General features: G+C 38.2%; 1 protein-coding gene across 2 annotated transcripts in view; it reads left to right on the top strand.

The window, feature by feature from the left end:
• The window catches only part of LOC138004346 (phosphatidylserine synthase 1-like), a 32,632-nt gene extending 21,793 nt beyond the window's left edge, over window positions 1–10,839 (top strand). Inside the window, exons 9-14 of one of the 2 annotated variants that reach the window (XM_068850835.1) lie at window positions 143–255; window positions 783–848; window positions 1,926–2,025; window positions 4,242–4,292; window positions 5,491–5,547; window positions 8,046–10,839. In XM_068850835.1, the coding sequence (XP_068706936.1) occupies window positions 143–255; window positions 783–848; window positions 1,926–2,025; window positions 4,242–4,292; window positions 5,491–5,547; window positions 8,046–8,390 (732 nt within the window). In that variant the 3' untranslated portion in view covers window positions 8,391–10,839. The remainder of the gene's footprint in view (window positions 1–142; window positions 256–782; window positions 849–1,925; window positions 2,026–4,241; window positions 4,293–5,490; window positions 5,548–8,045) is intronic. The other variant, XM_068850837.1, reaches the window with a different exon arrangement.
• The last annotated feature ends 1,661 nt before the right edge of the window (window positions 10,840–12,500 follow it).

Below are 12,500 nucleotides of genomic sequence, written 5' to 3'. Positions count from 1 at the left end.
ACTTAGTTATTAGTTTAACTTTCTATGTGAATGAAAACTACGAAATGAAATTCTGAAAAAAAAAATGATCTCTGGACTTGCTTTGAAAATAGGCTGAAGTAAATACTTAAATAACCTGTTAATTATACTTTATTTTCCTCAGATTGTAGAGCTCAACACATTTTTTCTTAAGCATATCCTTTGGGTTCCAACTGCTCACTGGCTCAATGTCTATAGACTGGGTCTAATTGCGATTATTGTGGCACCATCTTTAAGGTAGCGTAAACTTGATCTTGTGTGATCCACAGGATAAATGTTTGTGCATTGCATGTACATGCTGCAGTATTGAATGAATCCAGTTGCTTAGCCCTTTTGCCGAGAAGGAGTTTGTCCAGGGTGTTAAGAGTTTATCTACAAGTGTCACTCTTTGGTGAGAGCAGGGTAGGATGTAAGAACGATTCCCCCTCATACTTTTTGGCCACTAATTTCTTTCAGCTTATCGGTACTTAAAAAAAACTTTTTTCGTTCTCAGTGGGTAACCAAAATTAATTAGGAAATAATGCCAATCCTTCACCTTCAAACATTGCCTGCAAAAGTTCAAATAAATACCTGATTACAGTGTAGAAGAAACAAAGCAACCAGTTAGAATTAAATTAAACTGGGATGAAAAAATTACATGGAAGAGGTATACTTAATTTTATGGTACCTGTAGCACGTAATTTGTATTTTTTTCATCTCAGTTTAATTTAATTTTAACTGGTTGAATGTGAAAGTCTGTCAACTCTTGTTTTCTTCTTTTGTAGACAGTACTATGTTTACGTGACGGACACCAGAAGTAGGCGACTAGGGACTCAGGCATGGGTTTTGATGTAAGTTACTGCTGCATTAGTATTCATTGCGGGGGATTTCATATCATGATTTCTGCAATTGCTCTACATAGGACTGCAAAACCCACACGTCACTTTTCCAGTGTTTTCAAATAAACTTGCTGTGAGAGCTGACCAGTCCATAAGGATACAGAACATTGAACAGAATTCCAATTCATGACCATAAGATTCACTCCTGTGTTCATGTACTCCTTCTGACCAACTGAGTAGCCAATGAGTTGGTCAGTTTCTAGTGAAAGTGTACAGTTGCCATGATACCCCTCAAGAGTAAATTAATTCATTGATTGTTTGGAAATTTAGGGCTCCATTGTTATCCAGTTGATCTGGTGGCGGAACTCGGAGGACTGGGGAGAAAAATTTTAACGCCGTATCCCACAACCGCGCGCGGCCTCATTTTCGAATTCAACATGGCAGAAGCGAGGTTAGATCTCGTCGGGTGTACTTCAATGTTCATTCAGTAACAGGAAATGTGGTAGACACAGAATGATCCGTTGAGTTTTGGCGATGGAAATACCACAGGGAGTTTGGAAACAACACCTAAGGCCGCGCGCGGCTGTGGGAAATGGCGTTAAAATTTTTCTTCCCAGTCCTCCAAATTACGTCACCAGATCACCTGGATAAAATAACTGGTCAAAACTACTATACTCGAACAGGACCCACCTTTGGGGTAGGGGGGTTTGGTGGGTCCTGTTCGAGTGTAGTAGTTTTGACCACTTCCCTAAAACTTTCCTAAATGAAGCAGCTTTTTGTGGCAAGACTTCCTTGACCTATTGACACCTCAAACACCCTAGGTTGCCCCCAGTTGACAAGTAAAACTGTCTGGCATTAGACAAATTGAAATCTGTTAATGAAGTCTCACTCCCAGGGGTCAATGGGTTAGCAAGTTTAATGCCTATAAAAAGATTTTAAACTTTGCAGTTCCAAACATGGAATATGTGTATGAAATCTGTAATGTTCTTGATTTGGAAAGCATGACCTGGGTTCACAATAATAATTTCATTATTAGAGGAGATTAGGTGATTTTCCTGTTATTCAGAGGAACTGTTTTTTCTTTCCCAGAGCTATCACATGTATGGAGGGCCTGATCTGTGTCAAATATGGACTGGATATGTTCAAGAAAACAGAAATTGTCAGTATTGTTCTGTGGCTGCTATTTCAGGTAACTGCTCTGTTATTTTAACCATTCACCTCCAACCAAATAACACTATTACAACAAATTTAATCTTAAAAAATAACATTTTTAAGGTTAAATTTGTTGTAATAGTGTTATTTGGTTGGAGGTGACTGGTTTTGCACCAACCTTTCTCCTCACCCAGATCAAGAACTTTTTTCTGCAGTAATGATGGTTGTACTGTAAGATATTATTGTGGTGGAAAGGAAGTCCCAAGGCCAAGTTGGATCACACATCCATGGCTTAGGTAATTAATATCACCAAGTGTCATGAAAGAGAAACAAAACCTCTTTTATCATATCCCATACAGATATGTCTTCATATCATAAAATTTGCGTGCGTTTTCCCTCTAAGAATGTCTTGTATTACAGAAACAAGCCCTGTTACACAAGCTTGTTTTCCTTGACAAGGTCCGGGAGAAATTGCTCAAGAAAATACATGTAGGGTTAAATTGACAATTTTTCCTTCACAAGGAAATATTGTCAAGGATGAAACTTGTTCGTGTAAACGGACAACAAGGAAAGTGTGGCAAGGAACATTAATGAGATTAGTTCCGATTATCATGCTCATGCATGCTCATTTCTGTGAAAATATACAAAGTGGTGGCTAAAACAAAAGCAAGTTGGTCTGGAACGACAAACTAGGGACTGGTACATTTTTTTATGTACTTGTTGAATAACAAGTATTGCAGGCACAGGCTATAAACTTTTCAGGGAAACTTCTTCATCATCTACACTATCAATAATAATTGTTATTCCTTGTCAAGGAAAACTTGTTGATCATTACACCATGTGAGCAATGATGATTACCGGTATCAGGGAAACCTGTCAAGGAAAACTTTCTTATTGAAACAGGGCTACATACAATTGATTTGAGGAGTCAGACTAGCATTCCAAGGCAGCACTCATTAACCACCCCCACACTTCCAACCTCAGCAATCGTATGTGGATTGAGTTTGAGGCGATCTCAACCTGACTGAATGGTTTGTCTACATGAATACCGTGGTTTTCCTCCCACACTAATCACTCCATTCTCATGGCTGTGTTAACTAGATAACTTCATTGGTTAATGTTTATCCCTCATGAAATCATGATTGGCCAATGGAGGGGGTTGTATTCTCAAGTATGGCCATCATCGTGTGGTCCAAAAGACAATATAATTATTAGTTTCTGACCCATTTTTTCTGGGCCACATTGTAACTCTTGGGACCTTGTTTTTTCGAGTTTGGTTTATGCCTGAGTGCAAAATTAAACTGGAAAAGTATGGGTCATGGCCTACAGTACAAAGCTTGTTTTGAACATGGGGGTTTGTCTCAGTAGTAAGTTCTCAATGCTCATCATGCTCGGGAAAGGTTACACAGCTTGAGTGGACTGTTCAAGGCTCAGTTCAGACATTCCATAGTTTGAGAATCCGGTGCACTGAACCCCTGCACCTCCAAAAGTACTCCCGTTACTCAAAGTTGAATCATTGAAACTAACATGTTCTATTGAGATCAACCGTTTTTGGTTAGTTGGGATGGTTGGGTTTTTTAGTGTTCCATTCGGAAAAAAACATTTTCAGTTGGTTTGGTTGATCAACTTTTTCAACCCGCATCAAACAAGGTTGAAACGGTTGAAAAAGCATTGGCAGCGACCACTGTCATTTACGCGGGCCATTTAAAGTCCGCCGCGGGCTCCTGTGTTGCTTTCCCTCAACTTGTAAACGCTGTGAAGTCTGGTAATAACTATTCCCAGGCGTTTTACCGCGTTTCAACCGAAAACGGTTGGAAAAGTGTTCTATTGGGAAACCTCAGCCACTTCAACCTAAACTGGTTGCGGTTGAAATGGTTGATCCTAATGAAACACGACCTAAGAGTTCTACTATGACCAAAAAATCAATTTTCATTTTTCTTTGGATTTCAAAGCTACGTTACCTAACAGTAAGTGACCTACGTTTAAAGCCTTGATTTCAAAAACGTACCTGTTAATTTTAACTGGAATTTTCCTATTTATTGGTACACCATTACTAACTTTAAAATCTTGAGAGAGCTGGGTGGAGGAGAAAATGACGTCAAAGATGCAAAAGGCCAAGACTTGTCCCACATACCACATGCCTTGCACGCTAGAAACAAAAATAAAAGCCGCTGCTTTACTGTCCATCACTTAAACATTCTTTGAATGACTGCAAAGTGGATGATCAGAGTATCTCAAATCTTTGTCTTGCAGATGGCAATAAGCATAGTTGTGCTTTATTTTATGGTCATGACAAAATCAAAGGTTTGCTTTTTCTTGTTTGTATGTAAACACATTTTGAAATACTGTAGGTCGTCATCCCTCTTGTTGCATAAGCTATATATAGGAAAGTCCTCCCCTTCAAGGGAGGGATAGTGAGAAGCACCCTGATTTCTGTTGGAATTAAGGCAGACTGAGGGAGGGAGGGAGCGTAGAGCAAAGCTACATGTGCTTTAGGGCCGATTTACACGATACGATTTTGTCGCATGCGACAAGCTCACGACAGGCCTACGACATGACTTACGATTGTCGCAGCGTTTTAAAACATGTTTTAAAATGCTACGACATTTTTTCTGACGTACACAACAATCGTAAATCATGTCGTGGGCCTGTCGTAAGCCGTTGTCGAATGCGACAAAGTCGTACCGTGTAAATCGGCCCTTACAATGACTTGAGCATTATTATTAAATTGTTAAATTATTAATAAAGCTAATGAGGACACGAGGTTTACAAGCATTCACTGAGGTGTGTGTGTGTGTGTGTGTGTGTGTGTGTGTGTGTGAATATTATTTGCAACAAGGTCATTAAATGAACTGAACTTTGATTAACATGTCAATTAATTATTTTTCTGGAAGTCATCATTAATTTTTATTCTCAAAACCATGGAACTCAATAAGATGAATTTAAAATTCCTAAAATAGACTAAATTTAAATTTTAAAGGTCTTTTGATTTAAAAAGCTTGATTTTTAATGGAATAATTTATTTAAAGGGTCCATCTCATATTTCATCCGTTGATGATGCTTAAACTTAAACTGATTTAAATGAAATATTAAGACTGACCAAGTTACGCAAAAAATAAAGTGCTATCTTTTTTACACTTTTTAGCACAAAACATGAAACTCGTGAAAAAGAAAATGTTGGAGGAAGTCAAAACTTATCTAATGCACTCTGCAAAAAGTTGCAGACTGATTTGTTTCCTTGAGAAAATTGTTCCTCTGTAGCAGTGACTTTATAAATCAGATTTCTTTGGTAAAAGAAAAGCAGAAGGATGACTGGGACTACGAGAGGAACTCCTCCTATTTTTGTTGCACCCTGTTCTCTTTTTACTTTTTCATTTATCCCAGTCCCTCTTCATTACCACTGGAAGCTCAATGAAAGAAAAGAAGTGACTTAACTGCAGAGGAGGCAATTTGCTCTTTAGATCCTCAATTTTTTTTTTATACTCTTCCTGTCCTTGTTTAGGAAGGGGAAATGTTGAAGAAAAACATAGTGGAAAAACTTGCAATGTTCAAGAAATATGTAAGAGATTCCTTTAAACAGTTTGTATGTCCAGTTCAGACATTCTTTGTGAGGGTAGATATAAAGGTCTCTTACTGCAAGTATGTTAACGGTGGAGAGGCTTTCCAATAAGTACAGCCAATGTAAGCAGGTGCACTGGTTATTAAATATGCACAGTATTACTGAAAAGGTTACAGCAAAACTTTGGAACACTGAAAAAAAAAAAAAAGACAGCAACAATTCTTTGAATTGCTTACTGTAGGTCAACACTGGGCTGGTCTTTCATATACCGATCCGAAATAATTAATGTCCACGAAACAAAAGAACAAAGCGAACATAACAATAATTAATCAGAAAGGCATATGAAAGTAGACTAGCCCATTACTAGTCTCCCTCGCAGCCGTTTTTTGGATGTCACGCAACGGTCACGTTGCGTGACATCCAAAAAACGGCTGCGAGGGAGACTAGCCCATTCCTGGTACAAACAAAAGATGCAGGTCACTGTTGCTGGCCCTCATTGGGTATCCTTGAATGGAAAAAAGTCAAAATATTAATGTTGGTCACCCTCATTTGGAATGTCAATCTGGAGAAATAGTAATACTTTAAGTTAAAGGTTAATAATTTATATCTTAAACAGTTTAAATGTTTAAGTTAATTTAAATTGTTTAATGTAATTTATACCTTGAATGATCATACAAATTAAATTATCCACTAAAAAACCTTTCTTTCCAGACTAACCTTTAGTTAATATATCCGTCAACAAAAAACATAATGAAAGGAATAAAAGTATGTTTGAGATCCTTTGAAACATTTAAATATAATCTTAAATGGATAAGATTTACAATAAATAGAACTTAAATATGGATTTTGGTGCCTTAGCATCTAAATTTCTGAAAACAATTAAACACTCTTTGTTAAAAACGTTTGAGAGGGATGTGAGCTTACATTGATTGGAATACCTGTATTCCATAGTAGAGAGATTGTTCCATAACTTCGTGACAATGACAAAATCAAAATAAATTTAAGAGACATGAACCAACTTTTTAAAGAATGAAGGGGGTAGTTTCTAAAGAAACTGTGGTGCTGCGTCGGTGGGGAAGTAGTATACAAAAATTTGGTTTTATCAACAGAGTTGATAATGTAAATTGGCCACCGTACAGAGATTCTAAAAGCTGACGTTTCGAGCGTTAGCCCTTCGTCAGAGCGAATCGAGGAATTATGGGTTACGTGTAGTTTTTATAGTAGAGTAGGAGCTACGCTATTGGTGGTAACATGGCAACGTGAAAAATAGGAATATATTAGTTAAATGAAAAGCGTTCGTTGATACCGTGAGGATTAAGGGTGCCGATTTGGAAGATGAATTTTTGTTCCAGATTCTTGCGGCTTTCCGTCGTACCTAGATGTAGGGAAAGGCGGAGTGGTTAGGGAGATTAAAATGACGAGCGACTGGATTAAAATGAGATTAAAATGGAGATTAAAATGACGAGCGACTGGCTTAGATGCATCTTTGTCATTCTTCTCAACATCGCGAAGGTGTTCGCGGAATCGGTCACCTAGTCTTCTACCTGTCTCGCCAATGTATAATTTATTGCATAACGTACAGGTTATGCAATAAACCTCCCTATTTTAATCTCGCCATTTTAATCCACGCCAAAAAACACATGGCTATCTGTGGCCTTTCCCTACAGTACATCTAGGTACGACGGAAGGCCGCAAGAATCTGAAACAAAAATTCATCTTCCAAATCGGCACCCTTAATCCTCACGGTATTAACGAACGCTTTTCATTTAACTAATATATTTCTATTTTTCACGTTGCCATGTTACCACCAATAGCGTAGCTCCTACTCTACTATAAAAACTACACGTAACCCATAATTCCTCGATTCGCTCTGACGAAGGGCTAACGCTCGAAACGTCAACTTTTTAAAGACATGTTTCGACATTAATACTCATACAACTGTCATTGTAACCAAATTTTAAATTTTAACTTTTTCCAATTATAAAGGTTTGTAGATTAAATTAAACTGATGATAGCAATGAGTAATGCCAAAACAAATCTTTAAAGAGTTGGGTTGTCTTAAATTTATTTAGAGGGATTGTTGATGACATCTTTTAAGTACTTGAATGCCAACCAGAGACTTATTTAATACCGAATCAAAAAGCTCTTTTTGTTCCAATGGTTGGGACATTTGAATGATAAGAATTGTTCCCAGTAGGTGCTATTTTGCAAATTTGCCTGAAGGCAGATGGGGTTACAAAGAACACGAGGTCCCCTCTACTGGGAAAGCCCTCATAACGTTTCCCTTGTGAAATTCTAAGCATACCCTAGAGCCTTATTTACAATAAAGGCGATCGAAACCAAAAAGACCAACAATATTATTGTACAAAGTGTTAGGGTATTAAGAGTACAGCGTCACCTAGTTTATAAATGTAAATGCTGTCATGATTAAAAGGATTCCTGCAGGGTAGCATTGAGCCAGATGATGATAAAATGTTTCTTTTTTTTTTTCATACAAGGGCACCAAAAAACCAATTTTCTTGGAGGAAATTCCTGCTGAGGACCCATCCACTATAACCATGAATTATGTGAAGACCAATGGTAACCACATTCTCCAAGATCACAGTGTTGCACACAGGTCCATGGCATCCAATGGCTTTCACAATGGTTCAGTAGTAAACGTATCTCACCCAGATGCCGAGGAGCAGAGCAAAAAATCCACAACCAAAACTGCACCAATGGGTGCTCAGGATCAGAGAACTACAAAAAGGAGATCAAGGCGAAGTGCTGTGGGAGAATCTATGGGTGGCAACTTTGAAATGACAACTCGTCTCAGGGCACGCCAGTCACAATCAGTAATTTAGCTAGAGAATGGAATTTGTTTTTAGGCCTACAATCTTGAACAAAATTAAATGAAAAATTAGTACCCCCTCCCCCAAAATGAATGATAAATCCATGCGCAAGTTGAATCCCGCCATATTTTCATCATTGAAATTGGGGAGAGGGGTGGTCTTCATTTTCCATTTGAAATGTCCAAGATTATAGTTTATAAGTGGTATTAATTCTGTGACCAGACTTTGAGTGTATTTGAATCCCAGTGGGGGGGAGGGCACTTTAGGAATTTCTGGGTGGGATGTGCTGCTAGGACCCTGGAACCCTTAGCCTATACCAGAGCTAGTTCAGCTGAATTTTGCTACCCTATACTAGAGTAAACTCCCACCGATTTCCGACTAAATTCCGATTCTTGACAGTTAATAATGTCCAGAGGTGTTTCATGATAGCCATTTATTGACACTGTTGAGGCTGAGTTAGGTAAACTTAAACTTTGCCGATTTGTTTTTTTTTTGTATTATTGAGTGTGAATTTCTGGTTTCCTTAGTCTTGATAAAATCTTCCCTGGGGTGCAGGGATGGCGCAGTGGTGAGAGCACTCGCCTCCCACCAATGTGGCCCAGGTTCGATTCCTCGACTCGGCGTCGTATGTGAGTTGAGTTTGTTGGTTCTCTACTCTGCACCGAGAGGTTTTCTCCGGGTACTCCGGTTTCCCCTCTCCTCAAAAATCAACATTTGAATTGTTGTGTCAATTGTTAATTTCACTTTACAGTGCCCCCAATTAGTGCTCCAGCGCTAAATCTACTAGACACTTAAATAAAGTTCCTTTCCTTTCCTTTTTCCTTTCTTTTCAACCGACTGGTCAGTGTCTTGAAAAATGATACCCTATTCTAAAGCGAAAGGCTATGATTTATATATTCTATCCTAGAGTAAACTGCTTGAAAACCATACCCTTCACAGCGGCACATACCTATATAGTCCATATATGGCAGTACCTCCCCCGGGATTTGAATTGGCAAGTATCTTTATTTTCAGTAATTTTTGTGGTATCAACTTTTCTTCTGGCTGTAATTATTTACAGCATTACAAGGCTGTAACATAATAACAGATTTCAGGGATTTAAGGAAATTTTAACTATCAAGAAATACATTGTGAGCAAAAGATCAATATATTGGTATTTATGATATAGCCCTTGCCTGACTTGTGAAAGGTGTAAATGACATGTAAAGAGACAAGTAAACCAATCAGAAAGCTAGAAACGCAATATCCAAGGTCAAACATTGAATAGTAACCATTGTTTGCATTATTTCGAGTATCCCTAGGCAATACAACAGCAGCCACTTGGAGTAATAATACTGACTCTATGTATTATGTTATGGATATTGTTTCTTGATTCAAGTCATCTGTGTAATTCTTTTACAAGGGTAAATAATGTCAAGATTTAATATATTTAACAATGAGCCAACTTCAAGCATCTATATATTAGATTGGAGAAAATTATTGAGGTTATATATTTCACTCTAGAATTGATATTTACTATGTTGAGAGGAAATATTATAAAAGAATTCGTTATTTATGAAAGATTTGTTTGGTAGGAAATCCAGGCAGCCATACTTGAATAACACAAAATCAACATCTAAAGAAAAGTGAGATACAGTATTGAAATTAGGCGTCAACAAAGATTCTCTCTCCACCCCCAAAATTAAGTATTAGTAAGGGTACTATTTGGCTCCAAGTTTTTCTCTTATTTTTCTTCATGTCTGGATAAAGTATAGCGAGATTTGGGTATACATCTGTCTATAACCAGAGGCCATCCCCTTTTTTTGTTTACCGTTGAATGCGTTTCCTGATATTGGGTCGGTCGGTCGGATTGAAAAAAAAAACCTAAAAAAAAGTCATAAGCATTCTCGGAATCGGAGACCTGGTACCCCGGCATCATAGCTGTGGAGCCAAGAAAACAACAAGACGTGAACCCAAAATCAATATGGCGGAAAAGTTGGCGGATGTTGTGGCAAATTAAGACAGCGTGGGAAAAAGGATCAACCACCGAAACTCCTGCGCGACATAAAAATGGCTTAAAAACGTCGTTAACTTTTTTTTTTTTTGGAAAATGCCCAAAATTTGGGTCGGTCGGACGACGCGAAACGGAGAAAAAAAAGGGGATGGCCTAATTCTGATAAAAAAAGCGAAGTTCCAGTTTAATTATCTATTTTAATAACTATTTTGTTTTAGCAATATTTTTCCATCGTAAAAAAAGCACGACTTTGTTGCTTTGTAAAAAAAGCCATTTTTATTTCAATTGATTTGTGTTTGTTTTAATCTAACCTTTCCCGTCTGAAATTATGTCATCATTAGTTAAGGATTAATACTGAATAACCTGGGCAGTCACACTGTTAACGTGATAATACACAGCATTGCTTCCTGTGATAGTAAGTTGATTGTGCATTAACGAATCATTAAAACTGCATCGCTTTTTGCCTTTGTTTACTTGTCCCTCTGTTTGGATGTTGAATTCTTATCACTCACTTCTGAGGCCTTTCTGGTGACTTTATCTTTCAATTTAAAAGGAGACCCTGTGTACCTGGTGTAATATAAGGAGCCTTCCCAGGTGAATGCTGCAAATTTTTATGGCAAGAACAGGGAGCGCGTGAGGTGTCACTTAGTTTCCTCCACTCTGGTTATGCAACGTGTGAGGCAGCAAAACGAAATTAATGTTATACATTTTCTTCCCCATGTTGCTCTGTGCGCGCGTATTACCTTAGTACAGCAAACGATTGCTAAAACGATTCGTGCTTGTAAAGCGTGATTTTGCACCAAGGAGGAAGGCTGCAGAGTTTCCAATTCTTTTCCCCTGGAGCAACCGGAAGTCTGATAATTCCGTGACGTAACTTCTGCACCGAGTACCGTGAACCAAAAAAAATACGAGCACCGCTTTCCGTAGGGTTTGATCATGCCGGAATTCCGAACTTTTCGGACTACAGTTTCCGAAATATCGCGCTTTCCCCAGACCCCAATGTCACCCTCGGGGAGGTTTCCTTTGGCGCGTACACCAAAAGAGGTGGTTTTTAACTAGTGGGGGAGGGGAGGTGTTGGGAACTACATGGTCGCACGTAGATAAAAGTTACCCAAATTAAAATAGTGCAAATTGCTTTTAATAGCTGAAGTGTAAATATTAAAAGAAATGGCGATATTCCTATCTTTTGCGTTGATAATTAAGGGTGATAATTAACCTATTGGCTGCTTATAGTGTCACGCTGGGCGTTACACAGTGTAAAGTACGTGTAGCCCGGTCACGCAAGCTTTGCTATTATTGACAAGAGAGCAAATGTACGGTTCCCAAACTACCTTCCGGACTTGTGCTCGTTACTTGTCAATAAAGTCGCAGATTTACATATATAACTAGACAAAAAACACGCTGGGAAAGAATACAAGACATTAAGTGGGTGGCTCTTAACTATCAAACTGTTGCTATGGACCCCTTCAAATTGTCAATTTTCAAATTTCTTTAACTCTACTGTTATCCTTTTTTGCTAAGTATGTTCTGTTTAACATTCCTTTGTCTGGTTCGACTCACTACCATATTTGGTAAATCACGTGACCAAAACAGCAAATGCCTAAAAACTCAACGACTTAACTCACAATTTTTTTTAACACAACAGTATGACAACATTCTAAAATAAAATCTTCAGCATGGATTTTAAAAGAAATTATTTCCTAAAAAGATTATTACATCATAAGGCTCTCCTTTGCTACATTTTTCAAAACATTGGTTCCATTTTTTGTCCAAATAGAAATTCCATGCTACAGTTTACGAAAAATGATGGGACGGTTCCCATCCGGTCAAAAAACCGCCTCTTCCTTTCACTGAAACGCACGGCGGAGAACTGAGACTAGTTGCGCATGCGCGTTATGATTTAAGTGATGTCAGATTTTCATTCCTTAGCAACCATTGTTAATCCTTAGCAACCATTGTTTTTCTGTAGTTAAGAGCCACCCCCCCCCCCCCCCTCCCCCCTCCCTACTTCCTGCTTAAGCGGCAATAAATACTTTGAGCAAGAGCCGATACAACGTAGATTTGATTTTGGTGGTGTACTATATTTCGGCTGGCTAAACCAACCTTCTTCAGGCACAATGAGAGTTTAC

This window comes from Montipora foliosa, chromosome 5 (assembly GCF_036669935.1).
Source record: "Montipora foliosa isolate CH-2021 chromosome 5, ASM3666993v2, whole genome shotgun sequence".
In the NCBI taxonomy this organism is placed as follows: Eukaryota; Metazoa; Cnidaria; class Anthozoa; order Scleractinia; family Acroporidae; genus Montipora; species Montipora foliosa.
Note: the sequence above shows the minus strand (reverse complement) of the source record. Positions and strands in the feature narration are given on the sequence as shown.